General features: G+C 45.9%; 1 protein-coding gene across 2 annotated transcripts in view; it reads left to right on the top strand.

The window, feature by feature from the left end:
- Positions 1 to 608, top strand: part of LOC129803676 (uncharacterized) — a 44,167-nt gene extending 43,559 nt beyond the window's left edge. For both annotated transcript variants that reach the window (XM_055850424.1, XM_055850416.1), the window contains one exon: positions 82 to 608. In XM_055850424.1, the coding sequence (XP_055706399.1) occupies positions 82 to 459 (378 nt within the window). In that variant the 3' untranslated portion in view covers positions 460 to 608. The remainder of the gene's footprint in view (positions 1 to 81) is intronic.
- The last annotated feature ends 12,256 nt before the right edge of the window (positions 609 to 12,864 follow it).

Below are 12,864 nucleotides of genomic sequence, written 5' to 3'. Positions count from 1 at the left end.
TGACTCATCCACATTGACTAAACTCACTCATGCATTTTTCCATGTTTTTTCTTTCTTTCTTTTTTTGGTCTCCTCTTGCAGTTCATCAATATTGTCATGAATCTCTTGGATGCCCTCAAGACATCCTTTTCACATCGCTCCATCAGGGCACGTTCGATTGGCAAGAAGGATTCCGTGAGTGATGCTGCTGTTGCTGGACTGTCCATGCTCAAGAGCTACGTGAAGACATACAAGAATTCTGAAGATAAATGCATGCAGAAGTATCTGTGTGAGGCCAATTCCGAGTGCAATGCCGATATCGGGGGCACAAGTATATTCTGCCAATTGGGAACATATGCCACCAGTTTTGTTCTAGAACGAACCACCAGCACTGCCTTCGAGACTTTCTACGAGGCTGGTCGTCAGGGAAGATCCGGTGTGGACTGCCGACAGCTCTATCTTGAATGCAACGAAGTTTAATTGAAAAAAAAAACTCTCCGAACACGTGACAAAGTTATTAAGTATAATTTATATACAATTTCCCTTATGTAATTTATTTATTTATATCCTAGGGTAGAGTGAAATAAATTGAATGTGTGTGTGTTTAGCTCTTATAGAACGAAAAAAAATCGCATTTTTACTTTTCCTCCATGGGAAGCATGTTTCACTCATCACAGATTAAAGTCATTAAGACATAAATCTCATCATCCAATCTGGTTCCTGCTGATCAATAAATTTTTCCTCTGGTGAAATTTTATGAATATTTCCGAGAAATTTGTCATCTTCTGTTCAATAAAATTCACAGAAAGTGACGAATGCAAATTTTCTCTTTAGTATTTTATGCAGATTGTCTTGAGATGAACACCATGAGCAACAAAGGTAACTTTAAGATTGAAATTTTCATAATTTTATAAAGGCATTTTTCTCTTTCAAATCTGCATGCTGACTGCTTAGTCTCATGATGTCCTGTTGATTCTGCCCCAAAACAGAATTGCAAGTGACTAAGGTGGTCTTCAGAATACTGAAATAAAAAATTATCAAAAAGAAGCTTTTTGCAGTTTGATGAATAGAAGGTGTTTTACCTAATTTAAATGGTATAAAATTACTTTTTTCGAATAAAAAAAATTGATAGGTCTTGTCTTAACTTGATTTCTGTCCAAAAAAAATAATTTTAAACAACTTAAATGACGTAAACCACCTTAGTCACTTGGAATTCTGTTTTGGGGCAGAATCAACAGGACATGATGAGACTAAGCAGTCAGCATTGTTTAACATCAAATTTCAGTAGAAAACTTGTTTTTTCAAGCATGTGGCAACTTAATTTTTTTATGTGGAGCTATTTGAAGCCAATTCCTAAATTGATCTCGGACTCAGCTCAAAGTGGTCCGAGGAAAAAATTTATTTAAACAAAAATTTAGTATATTTATCCCTCCATACGGAAAGGTATCTTATAATACGGAAAAACTTCTCACTTTTTAGATATTTAGCGTAACGGTCGCGAGTGCAAAAAAAATCCCATATAAATTTAAATCGAAATATGAGAAAGTGGCTTCAAATTTCAGGCAACTTGCCAGGGGCGTGTATTTTTTCGACTGTAACACGGAAAATTGCACAGTTTTGCCTCTAACAAAAGAAGATTTTTAGCCCTGGGAGTGTTTTAAAATGCATATATGTCGGCTATATGGACAAATTCGGATGAAAGGTGATAGGATCTTGTCATTTTTATGGAAATTTTTTGGTTGTCAATTTTCATACCCTTCAAGACCTTAATTAATCCCTTATTTTTATTCATTAAACATTTTTCTTACAAAATTTCAGCAAAATTCATGAAAAACTTTATAAAAATTATTCTAATTAGCTTAATAAAGTTATTAATTAAATTATTTAAAGATATTTACCTTCACTGGATGAAAATAAATACCCTGGAGCCAAATTTATTGAGTGGAGCTATAATTATTGCCACCCGAAAATCGTAATTTATTTGATAAAGATTCTATCACAGTACTAACAGTTCTAACGGTATGAAATTCAAATGGCAATTTTTCATATCGGTTTGAAAATATACCTTCAAATGATTTTTTTATTTGTCTTAAAAAAAATTTTTTTTTCAAAGTTTTTCCAGTATGAAAAAGTGGAGCTATGATTATTGCTAACAGTGTATTAGAGAAGGAATTTTTCTATCCGGAATCCGGGCTCAGAAAGATCATAATTAATCCTGCTGTTCCTTATTAATTTAATTTTACAAGCTTCTATTTTGAGAGAAGAATTTTACTATAATTTGTTATAATCAATAAATCTTCCAATTACACGATCTCAAGTGCTCGTATCTTATTCTCCAAAACTGATACGAAAAAATGATAGCGCTCCCATAGCGCTAAAGAGTCAGTTTGGGTACCTCCCGTTACCCAAATCTCTGCAGTGCAACCAGTTTTCTTCTAGCTCAAAAAACTGCACCTGAATCTTTTTATTTCACGCATGCAAATTAGAAATTGGCACAACAAAAAATGCTCCTTATAGAGATATTTTACATAAAAATAAATAAGGGGATACCACCGAACACGGGGTAGCACCGAACACTGCGATGTTTTAATTAGATATTTATTAGATTTCAGCATTGTCTTTGAGTCGTTTAAGAGAATTGGTAAAAAATTGTGCCTGCAGAAAAAGCGATCGCAGCGCCACAAAGGATAATTAAAAAAAAAACTGAGTCTTTAATGGACTACTTAGATCCAAAGACAATGACTACAACGAGACCTGCGTGAATTCATAGATAATATAGAGATGCTTGTCCACTGAAGAGATTGGCGTCATAGTCCAAATAGTTTACAAATAAAAATCACTGTTCGGTGCTACCCCGTGTTCAGTGGTGCCCTAGTTTCCTCTACGTACACTTAAAAAAATGAGGCTTAATTAGACAGTGAGTGCTATATTTTAGTTTGGTCATGAAAAGGAATAGTAAATAAATTCCTTTTTAATCAATGTAACTGGAGCACTTTTGAATTGGGGCACTTTTGAAATTGGGCTCTTTTCTCTTACTTTTAAATAGCAGTGAGTCTTATCATGATGTAATTTAGCTTTACAATTTATTAATTATTATTATTTATTATTTTGAGAAAAGCACCACTGATCTTCTCAACTTTAACTGCATTTCGACCGCTCAGAATAAGAAACGAACAACTCGCAATAGGCAAATTTTACAGAAGAGCAATTTAAAGCTCAGATTTTACATGTAGAGTACAGGATATTTGAGATTTATGCCCAACGCACAATAACTTTTGTTTTGTAAACATGTTTTTGACATTTCAATAAGAGTGAGTGAGATCTAGATCTAGTCATCTCGCTCACTCTCATAGAAAATTTAGAAAACATATTTACAAACAAAAGTTATTGTGCGCTGGGCATTAAAATCTCTATAACTTTGGAAACAAACTTTCAAATATACATACATATACAATATTCACAGGGAAGGTAAAAGGTATAAAGAAGTATCCAAAAAGCGAATAAAACAATTTTCGTAAAAAATCGAGTTGTTCAACTTATATTCTGAGTGGTCGGTATACGTCCTACACTACACACTAAGTTCGACCATATTATCACTTGGAAGGACTGGAAGGACCCTATAGTGACATGACGCTGCCAATTAAATTTTCAATTTTATTTTATTTATTTTTTTTATGAAGAATATATCATTTCGCCTGGAGGCCTGATTGAATGCGTGCAAAATTTATATGGCAATTTTTTTTCGTTTTACAGATGTAATTTTCTTGATTATTAATGTGTAAAAGCGTTAAAAGAACAGTTTGAAGGTGCTATTGCAAATATGAGAAGAAAAAAAAATGAAAATTCAGTGAAACTAGGGTCGTGAAATGTTCGATAAACATGCATTCTTCTTCTGATGAAGATGAAAACATCGAATGCGGTGAGAAAGGTTAGAAATTTTTAGATACAGTTACCAAGAAGATGAAATTTCTGCTTCAGACACCAGAAAAGAATTGACTGAGGCTCCGAATGTTAAAGTATATAGGGTAGAATCAGCCCTTTTGGCCATGTAAGCACTTTTGGCCACCTAAAGTAAAATCACGTTGTAAGGCAATTTTATGAGTTTATTTAGAACAGGAAAATGGGTCTTATTTCGTGACCTCTATTCTAACGAATAAGAAAACCATAATTGATTTTGTATCGACTTGATTAATTCTAAGTTATTGAAAGAAATTCTCGACAAGGTAAACAATCACTAAAAAAACATGGGATTCTTAAGAAACTTGTTAGTGTTAAGAGAAATTGTTTTGCATTATTTCATATTGTTACGATCGAGGGGTCTGAGCACCCTACGCCACTGTGCTCAGTCTCCCTCATCCACTGACATTTTTGTCAGATGGCGCTGGTGGTGGTATATTTTTGTAGGACATGAAGGTGGGAATTGCCAAGGTAATTTGTCAAGTTTGTGAGAATACTGAACTACCTTCGAGGATAATGCTGTGAGTGAAATATGCAGAAGATTCAACTAGAGAATCAGGTTAAAGTTCGGGAGAGAAAGTCGCAGACCCAACACCTAAAAGAGTGTTGTATTTTGTCATATGATGGTATTAGAGTTGGCAGTGAAGCTTGCCATCTGGGCCCTGAGCGTAGCGCCAGAAGTCCCGGAAAAGAAGTCATAACCTGCAAAGGTTCCTCACGTGTGACTGCAGAAGGTATTCGGGGTGAGTTCCCCCGCGATTCCAGTGGTCCCCAATCTTTGGGTGAAGCAGGAGTGTCCATGGACAGGCTTTCTCGTCGAGACAGACGAGCAATCCGGCTACAGGAATACATCCGGAGACGATCGGAGGAGCGGAGAGAGAATTTGCTGAGGCACCCCGATCATTGCGACAGCCGACGGGAGGTGGCAGTGCACTCAAAACGCCCTTCCCCGTTGCCAAGGGAGAAAGAGAAGGAAAGAGTTCCCAGTGGAAGATCCGCTTGTGTGAATTCACAAAGGCAGCGGGAACGAGAAAGGGCACAAAGAGAGAGAAGGAAGTGGGTAGCCACGAGCCCTGTCATTAAAGCGACTTTCACACCGCCAAAGCGCCCGGAAACTGTAGAAGAGGTTCAGCCTGAGGTACTAAACCTACAAGGGATCACGGGATCTCCTGTGGAGGATCGGATTTCATTAACTCCGGGAGTGGAGCTGGTTTTCTCACTCACGCCATCACCTGAGGCGCATCGAGAAGAGGAAAACGCAGTCAAAGACGTTCAGCCCTCCACCGGGACTGTACCAGAGCAACTTCCGAATTCTTCAGGGGAAAAGACGACAGAGGAGAAGTCTACCGTGTCCAGAGGATTAGTCTCGAGAGCTACCTCCCCCATTGTGTTCCCAGGGGAACACGAATACTCCGGATCTCTGTGGTGGCCGTGTACGGTCGTGGAGAGGCCTTGTCTGTGCTGGGGTTGGCCTGGCGGTACTGTACTTGGACCGGTTCGGGGTTTGCCAACACTTTCCGGGGGCGTTTGCGGGGGATCTGCACCGGTCCCATTAGCCTCGAACCCTGCAACGGTCTCGGAACAGCGGCACCCTGAGTCGGAGCCGCCGCCCCCGGAGACAGCGTCGACGCCCTTGCCGAGACGCCCGCGGAGCTGGCCGTGGGGGCCAGAATCGGGTATCTCCGCCCCTCGAAGATCTCCCGTTGCCTGGGGACATTCGGCGTGTGCTGTCCAATCGGCGTGTGGTTGTCTCTGGCGACATTGCCATTGAGGAGCTGCCACTCACCTTGTCTTTAGCTAAAAGCGAGAAGTCAGTCCGGGGTGGAAAGCGACGCCGAAGGAGGAGACGTCGACGGCGGGAGAAAAAGCATGTTGAGACCACCTTCATTGTTACAATTTAAAAGTTACTAATAAGGGAAATAAATGCTAGTTTAATTGTCAATTTCTCTACATTCTTTAATTTAGCTGGAAATTATTGGGGAATAAGTCCACTTGCGTCGAGTTCTCATATAGCCAGGGTGTCGAGGTTATTAAAGCCGTAACAATTGGCGCAGCCGGCAGGATCTCAAAACACCCAGAGATGGCTAACCAAGATTATTTTGCGAATCTAAGGGATACCCTCTTCCGAAGAATGGATGAATTGTCCACATCCGTGGTCACTGTTGCCGAGGAGGAATTCCGCGAGCTCAAACGGATAACAGCCGAGCAGGCTAGAGAAATTGAGCAGCTACGGCAGCAGTTACCCCGTCATTCTCAGGATAACCTGGGGAGAGGTGAGTTCCCTCTCCCCACTGAGAATGCGGACGCTCTCCCAAGGGAAGAAGGTGCTGTGGGAGGTTTTGCGCGTCCATTGGGCGCCATACCCAAGGTACGGGTGCCAGAGATGTGCCCACCTTTCATCCCTATACCCGCAACCACTGCGTCGCAAGAAAATCTCCCCTGTCGAGAGACAGGGAGGGTACTTCCCCATATCTTACCAAATTCGGCAGAGTCTGATTCCTTTATTCCCTCACCCATGGAAAGGGGTTTCGAACACGGACTGTCGGAGAAAAGAGCCGAATGGCTTCAGGTACCACCTGGATACCACAAAAACCCTACGTCTACCCCCAAACCCCAAGGAGTTGGCGTAAATGTGGCTATGCCGGGCCAAGGGGTGCCTATTTCTATGCCTCCGCCAGTCCCAAATCTAACTTATAGGATGCCAAATCCACCATCAGTGACGGCGGGAATGAATCCCAGTCAGAATCCCGTGTGGTATGGTGGACCTAATGTACCCGGTGCTCTGCCCGGTGTCTTTGGGGGCCAGCCCCAGTGGAACTTCCCCTCAGCTGCGGTACCAACTCAGAATGGGGGTGTGCCGATGCAGGGTATAGGAAAGTTAAAGGTTGATCAATTCGATGGCACTCAACCTCTGGAGGATTATTTATTGCATTTTAACCTAGTGTCGTCGGCTTCAGGGTGGAGTCTCCCTCAAAAGGGTATCATGTTGGCTGCTTCCCTGAGGGGTGCGGCCTTGGGGGTACTCTCTACCTTACCCTGGGATCGGCAAAGCAATTGGGAATACTTGGTGGCTGCCCTTGTAACCCGATTCGGTCGACAACATCTCAGAGAAATTGCTCATGTTGAGCTGAAAGCTAGAAGACAGAAGCCTCGAGAGGATCTTCCGTCATTCGCATGGGAACTCAAAAGATTGGTACAGAGGGCTTATCCTGACTGTCCGCCCTTGGCACAGGATCGCATTGCGACCCAGCAGTTTCTGGACGGTATTTCAGATTTCGATGTGCAATACTGGACACGTCTAACACGTCCTCAGACACTGGAAGCGGCCCTAGTCACTGCTATGGAGAGCGAGGCTAGTCGAAGTGCGGCCAGATCTTCCCGGCCTACTGTACGTGCCATCGGAGCTGAGTATCCTGAGGAAGAAATAATAGAGGATCTCGTGATAGCTAAGACAGAATCCGCTTCAGCTCCTAAAGAAAAAAACGCACGAAAAACGTCCATGGCAAAAGAAAAGAGAATGGATACGGCGTGATCGTCAGGCCAAACCGAAATCCCCAGAAAATTCAGCGCGAGATTTGCCCAGGGATGAGAATACCTCCCAGGGGGGGCCCTCAGCAAATCCTGGAGCACAGGTGGATGCCTCTGTGAAGAGTCGCTTGGCTAATTTTTCCCCTTCTACCGAGGAGTCACGGGTAGCCGCATCAGCTGCCACTTTGGGCCCCATGATTGATGTGCCCTTCTACCGACTAGATCCTGTGCAAGGAGTGGAGGTGGAGTGTCATCTGGATGGTGTTCCATGTATAGCTGTGGTGGATACCGGAGCTAGTGGCACTATCATCGGACGAGCACTGAACCATCGATTGGGAGGTGCTAAGGGATTGTTTGCCACAACTGTCAAATTAAGAGCGATCCACGGCGAACGACTGCCCGTTATCGGCGAGAGAATCGTACAATTTCGGTTAGGAAATTTTAAAACTGAAATGCGCGTTCTCGTAGCCGACGTAATGAATGAGTGCCTGATTGGCATGGATTTACTCTATAGAAGTCGGGCTGTCCTGGATATGGGTCAGGGATTGCTTACTCTCAGTCCAGAGGGACCTGAGGAGGCGCGTCAAGCTGTGGGCACCCTGAGGATGGTCGAGGCTGTAGAGATCCCTCCTCGTAGTGAGGTAATTGTGGAGGCCCGAGCGATAGGGGGTCCAGAAGAAGGACTCGTGGACGGACTTCCGGATGGAATCGGCTCACCGCTCATGGTGGCGAGAGCAGTGGTGACGAAGGCCGAGAACATCGTCCCCGTGAGGATGGCCAATCTGAGTGACAAGACGCTGAAGATGAAGGCGAAAACCGCAGTCGCCCAGCTACAGGCTATTGAGACTGTGTTGGGGGACACTGACCAAGTTCCGTCGAACATGTCTAGGACGGAGCTTCCTGACCACGTGCAGAACTTGTATCGGGACAGCGTGATGTACCTCCCTACTGATCAGGACCGATCGCAAGTAAGGGAATTGCTGCTTGAATTTTCCGGGGTGTTCGCTAGGGATTCTTCGGATACTGGTCGCACCCAAATGGCGCAGCATAAAATTGAAACCGGAGATTCAGCCCCGATCAAACAAGCTGCCAGAAGACTTCCCCCGGCCCGGGCACAGGAGATGGATAGATTAGTCACTGAAATGGAAAACAATAAAGTAATTACCCCATCCTGTAGCCCATGGTCTTCTCCTGTAGTTTTGGTAAAAAAAAAGGACGGATCTTTGCGATTCTGTGTGGACTATAGGAAATTGAATAGTATCACCAAGAAGGACAGCTTCCCACTGCCACGCATTGATGACACCATTGACGCTCTGCAAGGAGCATCCTGGTTCTCTACCATGGACCTCCAAAGTGGGTATTGGCAGGTAGAGATGGATCCAAGGGATAAAGAGAAAACTGCCTTTACCACGGGTAGAGGATTATATGAGTTTCAGGTCATGCCCTTCGGTCTTACCAATGCTCCTGCCACATTCGAGCGTCTGATGGCTGCCGTCTTTCAAGGACTACAAGGAGATACATGCCTGATTTACCTCGATGATATTGTCGTGTACAGTCGAGATGTCAGAGAGGGAGTTCAAAAATTGCGACGGGTACTGGAGAGATTGCAAAAGGCGAATCTCAAGCTAGCACCCAAAAAGTGCACTTTCTTTAGGAGGGAAGTAGAGTTTCTTGGGCATGTGGTGTCAGGGGACGGAGTTCGGGCAGCACCGAGGAAAATATCCGCCATCTCATCCTGGCCTCTTCCTACGAATAAAAAGCAAGTGAGACAATTTTTAGGGATTTGCTCCTACTATAGGAAATTTGTGCCGTCCTTTGCTGACAAGGCAAAGCCTTTGCATCGTCTCACGGAAAAGCATGTCGTCTTTCGATGGACCCAGGAATGCCAGGACTCGTTTGAAATTTTAAAAAGAGCCCTTGTAACCAGTCCCCTCTTGGCATATCCATGTCCGGAGGGACAATTCATTTTGGACTGTGACGCCAGCGCTGTGGGAGTGGGTGCTGTATTGCAGCAGGTACAAAAGGGTGAGGAACATGTGGTGGCTTATTATAGCCAAGCCCTGGCTAGAGCAGAAAGGAACTACTGTGTGACTCGCCGGGAGCTTCTCGCCATCGTGAAGTCAGTAATGCACTTCCACCATTGGCTGTATGGTCGCAATTTCATCATCCGAAGTGACCATGCCAGTTTACGCTGGATCCTAGGTCTGAAAAACCCTGAGGGACAAATGGCGCGATGGCTTGAACGGTTGGAGCAATATAGCTACACCATTCAGCACCGACCTGGTCGGGTACATGCAAATGCTGATCTTTTGTCACGACGCCCATGTTTTGAAAAGGATTGTGCCCATTGTCGCCGTGTAGATGAGAAAAACTCCCCGGAAATAACTATCGCGGCTGTCAGAATAGACACTCAGGAGATTGAGACTGTACAAAGAGAACAGGCGGCAGATGCTGTACTTTCAGTGGTTATGCATTGGAAAAATAATGGTCAACGACCTCCATGGGAAGTTGTATCTCCGAAATCCGAGGCATTAAAAAGCTACTGGGGCATCTACGAGTCACTGATTCTTGAGAACGGATGTCTGTGGTATCAATGGGAGGAAGACCAGCCGGGACACGCACGAAAATTACTCGTCCTGCCCTCATCTATGGTGAGGACAGTGCTCAGAGAGCTCCACGATAGTCTAACGGGTGGACACTTCGGGGTTACGAAAACCTTAAAAAACTGCGGGAAAGATTCTATTTCCCGGGAAGCCGCGCGGCCGTGGCACAGCATTGTCGCGAATGTGATATTTGCGAGGCACGGAAGGGCCCTCAACGGAGAACTAGAGGCCATCTACGGCCTATGGTTGCTGGAGCTCCTGGGGAGCGCCTAGCCATGGATATACTGGGTCCACTCCCAAGAACATCACGCGGTCACCGGTACATTCTGGTCATCATGGACTACTTTACGAAGTGGCCCGAGCTAGTGGCTTTGGAGGAGCAAACGGCGGTGGCAGTGGCGGATGCCTTGGTGGGTCATGTTAGCCGTTTTGGTGTGCCCAAAGAAATTCACTCTGACCAGGGCAGGAACTTTGAGGCAGAATTGGTGAATGAGATGATGACAATTCTCGGAATAGAACACACCAGAACCACCCCTTTGCACCCCCAATCGGACGGTATGGTGGAGAGAGCCAATAGGACTATCCTCGAGTACCTTTCGAAGTTCGTGGAGGACAATCAGTCAAATTGGGATCAATTATTGCCCCTATTTGAACTGGCCTATCGTAGTGCCATCCACGAATCCACGGGCTTCACTCCAGCCATGCTCACACTGGGAAGGGAATTACGCCTGCCAGTAGATGTCCTGTATGGCCGCCCGAGAGATGCTGAGGAACCTATTCCCTATGTGGAGGATCTAAGGCGCAGGCTTGATGTGGTGTACCAAGCTACAGGAAATCGTCTCCAAAGGGTGGCTGATGCGATGAAGAACAGATACGATCGCAGGGCCAACCCCCGAAACCTGCGAGTAGGAGATAAGGTGTGGCTATTCAACCCAAAGAGGAAAAGGGGGCGAAGCCCTAAACTGCAAAGAAATTGGGAGGGGCCACATGTTGTTGTGGAGAGGAGAAACGATGTAGTGTTTCGCATCCGTGACGAGAGGGGAAGGCTAAGGATTACTCACATCGATCGTCTGGCTCCATACCGGGGTGAATCATCTGATCGGGACGATCAGACATAACCTGGGGAGAATGTTACGATCGAGGGGTCTGAGCACCCTACGCCACTGTGCTCAGTCTCCCTCATCCACTGACATTTTTGTCAGATGGCGCTGGTGGTGGTATATTTTTGTAGGACATGAAGGTGGGAATTGCCAAGGTAATTTGTCAAGTTTGTGAGAATACTGAACTACCTTCGAGGATAATGCTGTGAGTGAAATATGCAGAAGATTCAACTAGAGAATCAGGTTAAAGTTCGGGAGAGAAAGTCGCAGACCCAACACCTAAAAGAGTGTTGTATTTTGTCATATGATGGTATTAGAGTTGGCAGTGAAGCTTGCCATCTGGGCCCTGAGCGTAGCGCCAGAAGTCCCGGAAAAGAAGTCATAACCTGCAAAGGTTCCTCACGTGTGACTGCAGAAGGTATTCGGGGTGAGTTCCCCCGCGATTCCAGTGGTCCCCAATCTTTGGGTGAAGCAGGAGTGTCCATGGACAGGCTTTCTCGTCGAGACAGACGAGCAATCCGGCTACAGGAATACATCCGGAGACGATCGGAGGAGCGGAGAGAGAATTTGCTGAGGCACCCCGATCATTGCGACAGCCGACGGGAGGTGGCAGTGCACTCAAAACGCCCTTCCCCGTTGCCAAGGGAGAAAGAGAAGGAAAGAGTTCCCAGTGGAAGATCCGCTTGTGTGAATTCACAAAGGCAGCGGGAACGAGAAAGGGCACAAAGAGAGAGAAGGAAGTGGGTAGCCACGAGCCCTGTCATTAAAGCGACTTTCACACCGCCAAAGCGCCCGGAAACTGTAGAAGAGGTTCAGCCTGAGGTACTAAACCTACAAGGGATCACGGGATCTCCTGTGGAGGATCGGATTTCATTAACTCCGGGAGTGGAGCTGGTTTTCTCACTCACGCCATCACCTGAGGCGCATCGAGAAGAGGAAAACGCAGTCAAAGACGTTCAGCCCTCCACCGGGACTGTACCAGAGCAACTTCCGAATTCTTCAGGGGAAAAGACGACAGAGGAGAAGTCTACCGTGTCCAGAGGATTAGTCTCGAGAGCTACCTCCCCCATTGTGTTCCCAGGGGAACACGAATACTCCGGATCTCTGTGGTGGCCGTGTACGGTCGTGGAGAGGCCTTGTCTGTGCTGGGGTTGGCCTGGCGGTACTGTACTTGGACCGGTTCGGGGTTTGCCAACACTTTCCGGGGGCGTTTGCGGGGGATCTGCACCGGTCCCATTAGCCTCGAACCCTGCAACGGTCTCGGAACAGCGGCACCCTGAGTCGGAGCCGCCGCCCCCGGAGACAGCGTCGACGCCCTTGCCGAGACGCCCGCGGAGCTGGCCGTGGGGGCCAGAATCGGGTATCTCCGCCCCTCGAAGATCTCCCGTTGCCTGGGGACATTCGGCGTGTGCTGTCCAATCGGCGTGTGGTTGTCTCTGGCGACATTGCCATTGAGGAGCTGCCACTCACCTTGTCTTTAGCTAAAAGCGAGAAGTCAGTCCGGGGTGGAAAGCGACGCCGAAGGAGGAGACGTCGACGGCGGGAGAAAAAGCATGTTGAGACCACCTTCATTGTTACAATTTAAAAGTTACTAATAAGGGAAATAAATGCTAGTTTAATTGTCAATTTCTCTACATTCTTTAATTTAGCTGGAAATTATTGGGGAATAAGTCCACTTGCGTCGAGTTCTCATATAG

This window comes from Phlebotomus papatasi, chromosome 1, assembly GCF_024763615.1.
Source record: "Phlebotomus papatasi isolate M1 chromosome 1, Ppap_2.1, whole genome shotgun sequence".
NCBI classification, from domain to species: Eukaryota; Metazoa; Arthropoda; class Insecta; order Diptera; family Psychodidae; genus Phlebotomus; species Phlebotomus papatasi.
The sequence above is the reverse complement of the archived record's forward strand: the minus strand, read 5'-3'. Positions and strand labels throughout refer to the sequence as shown.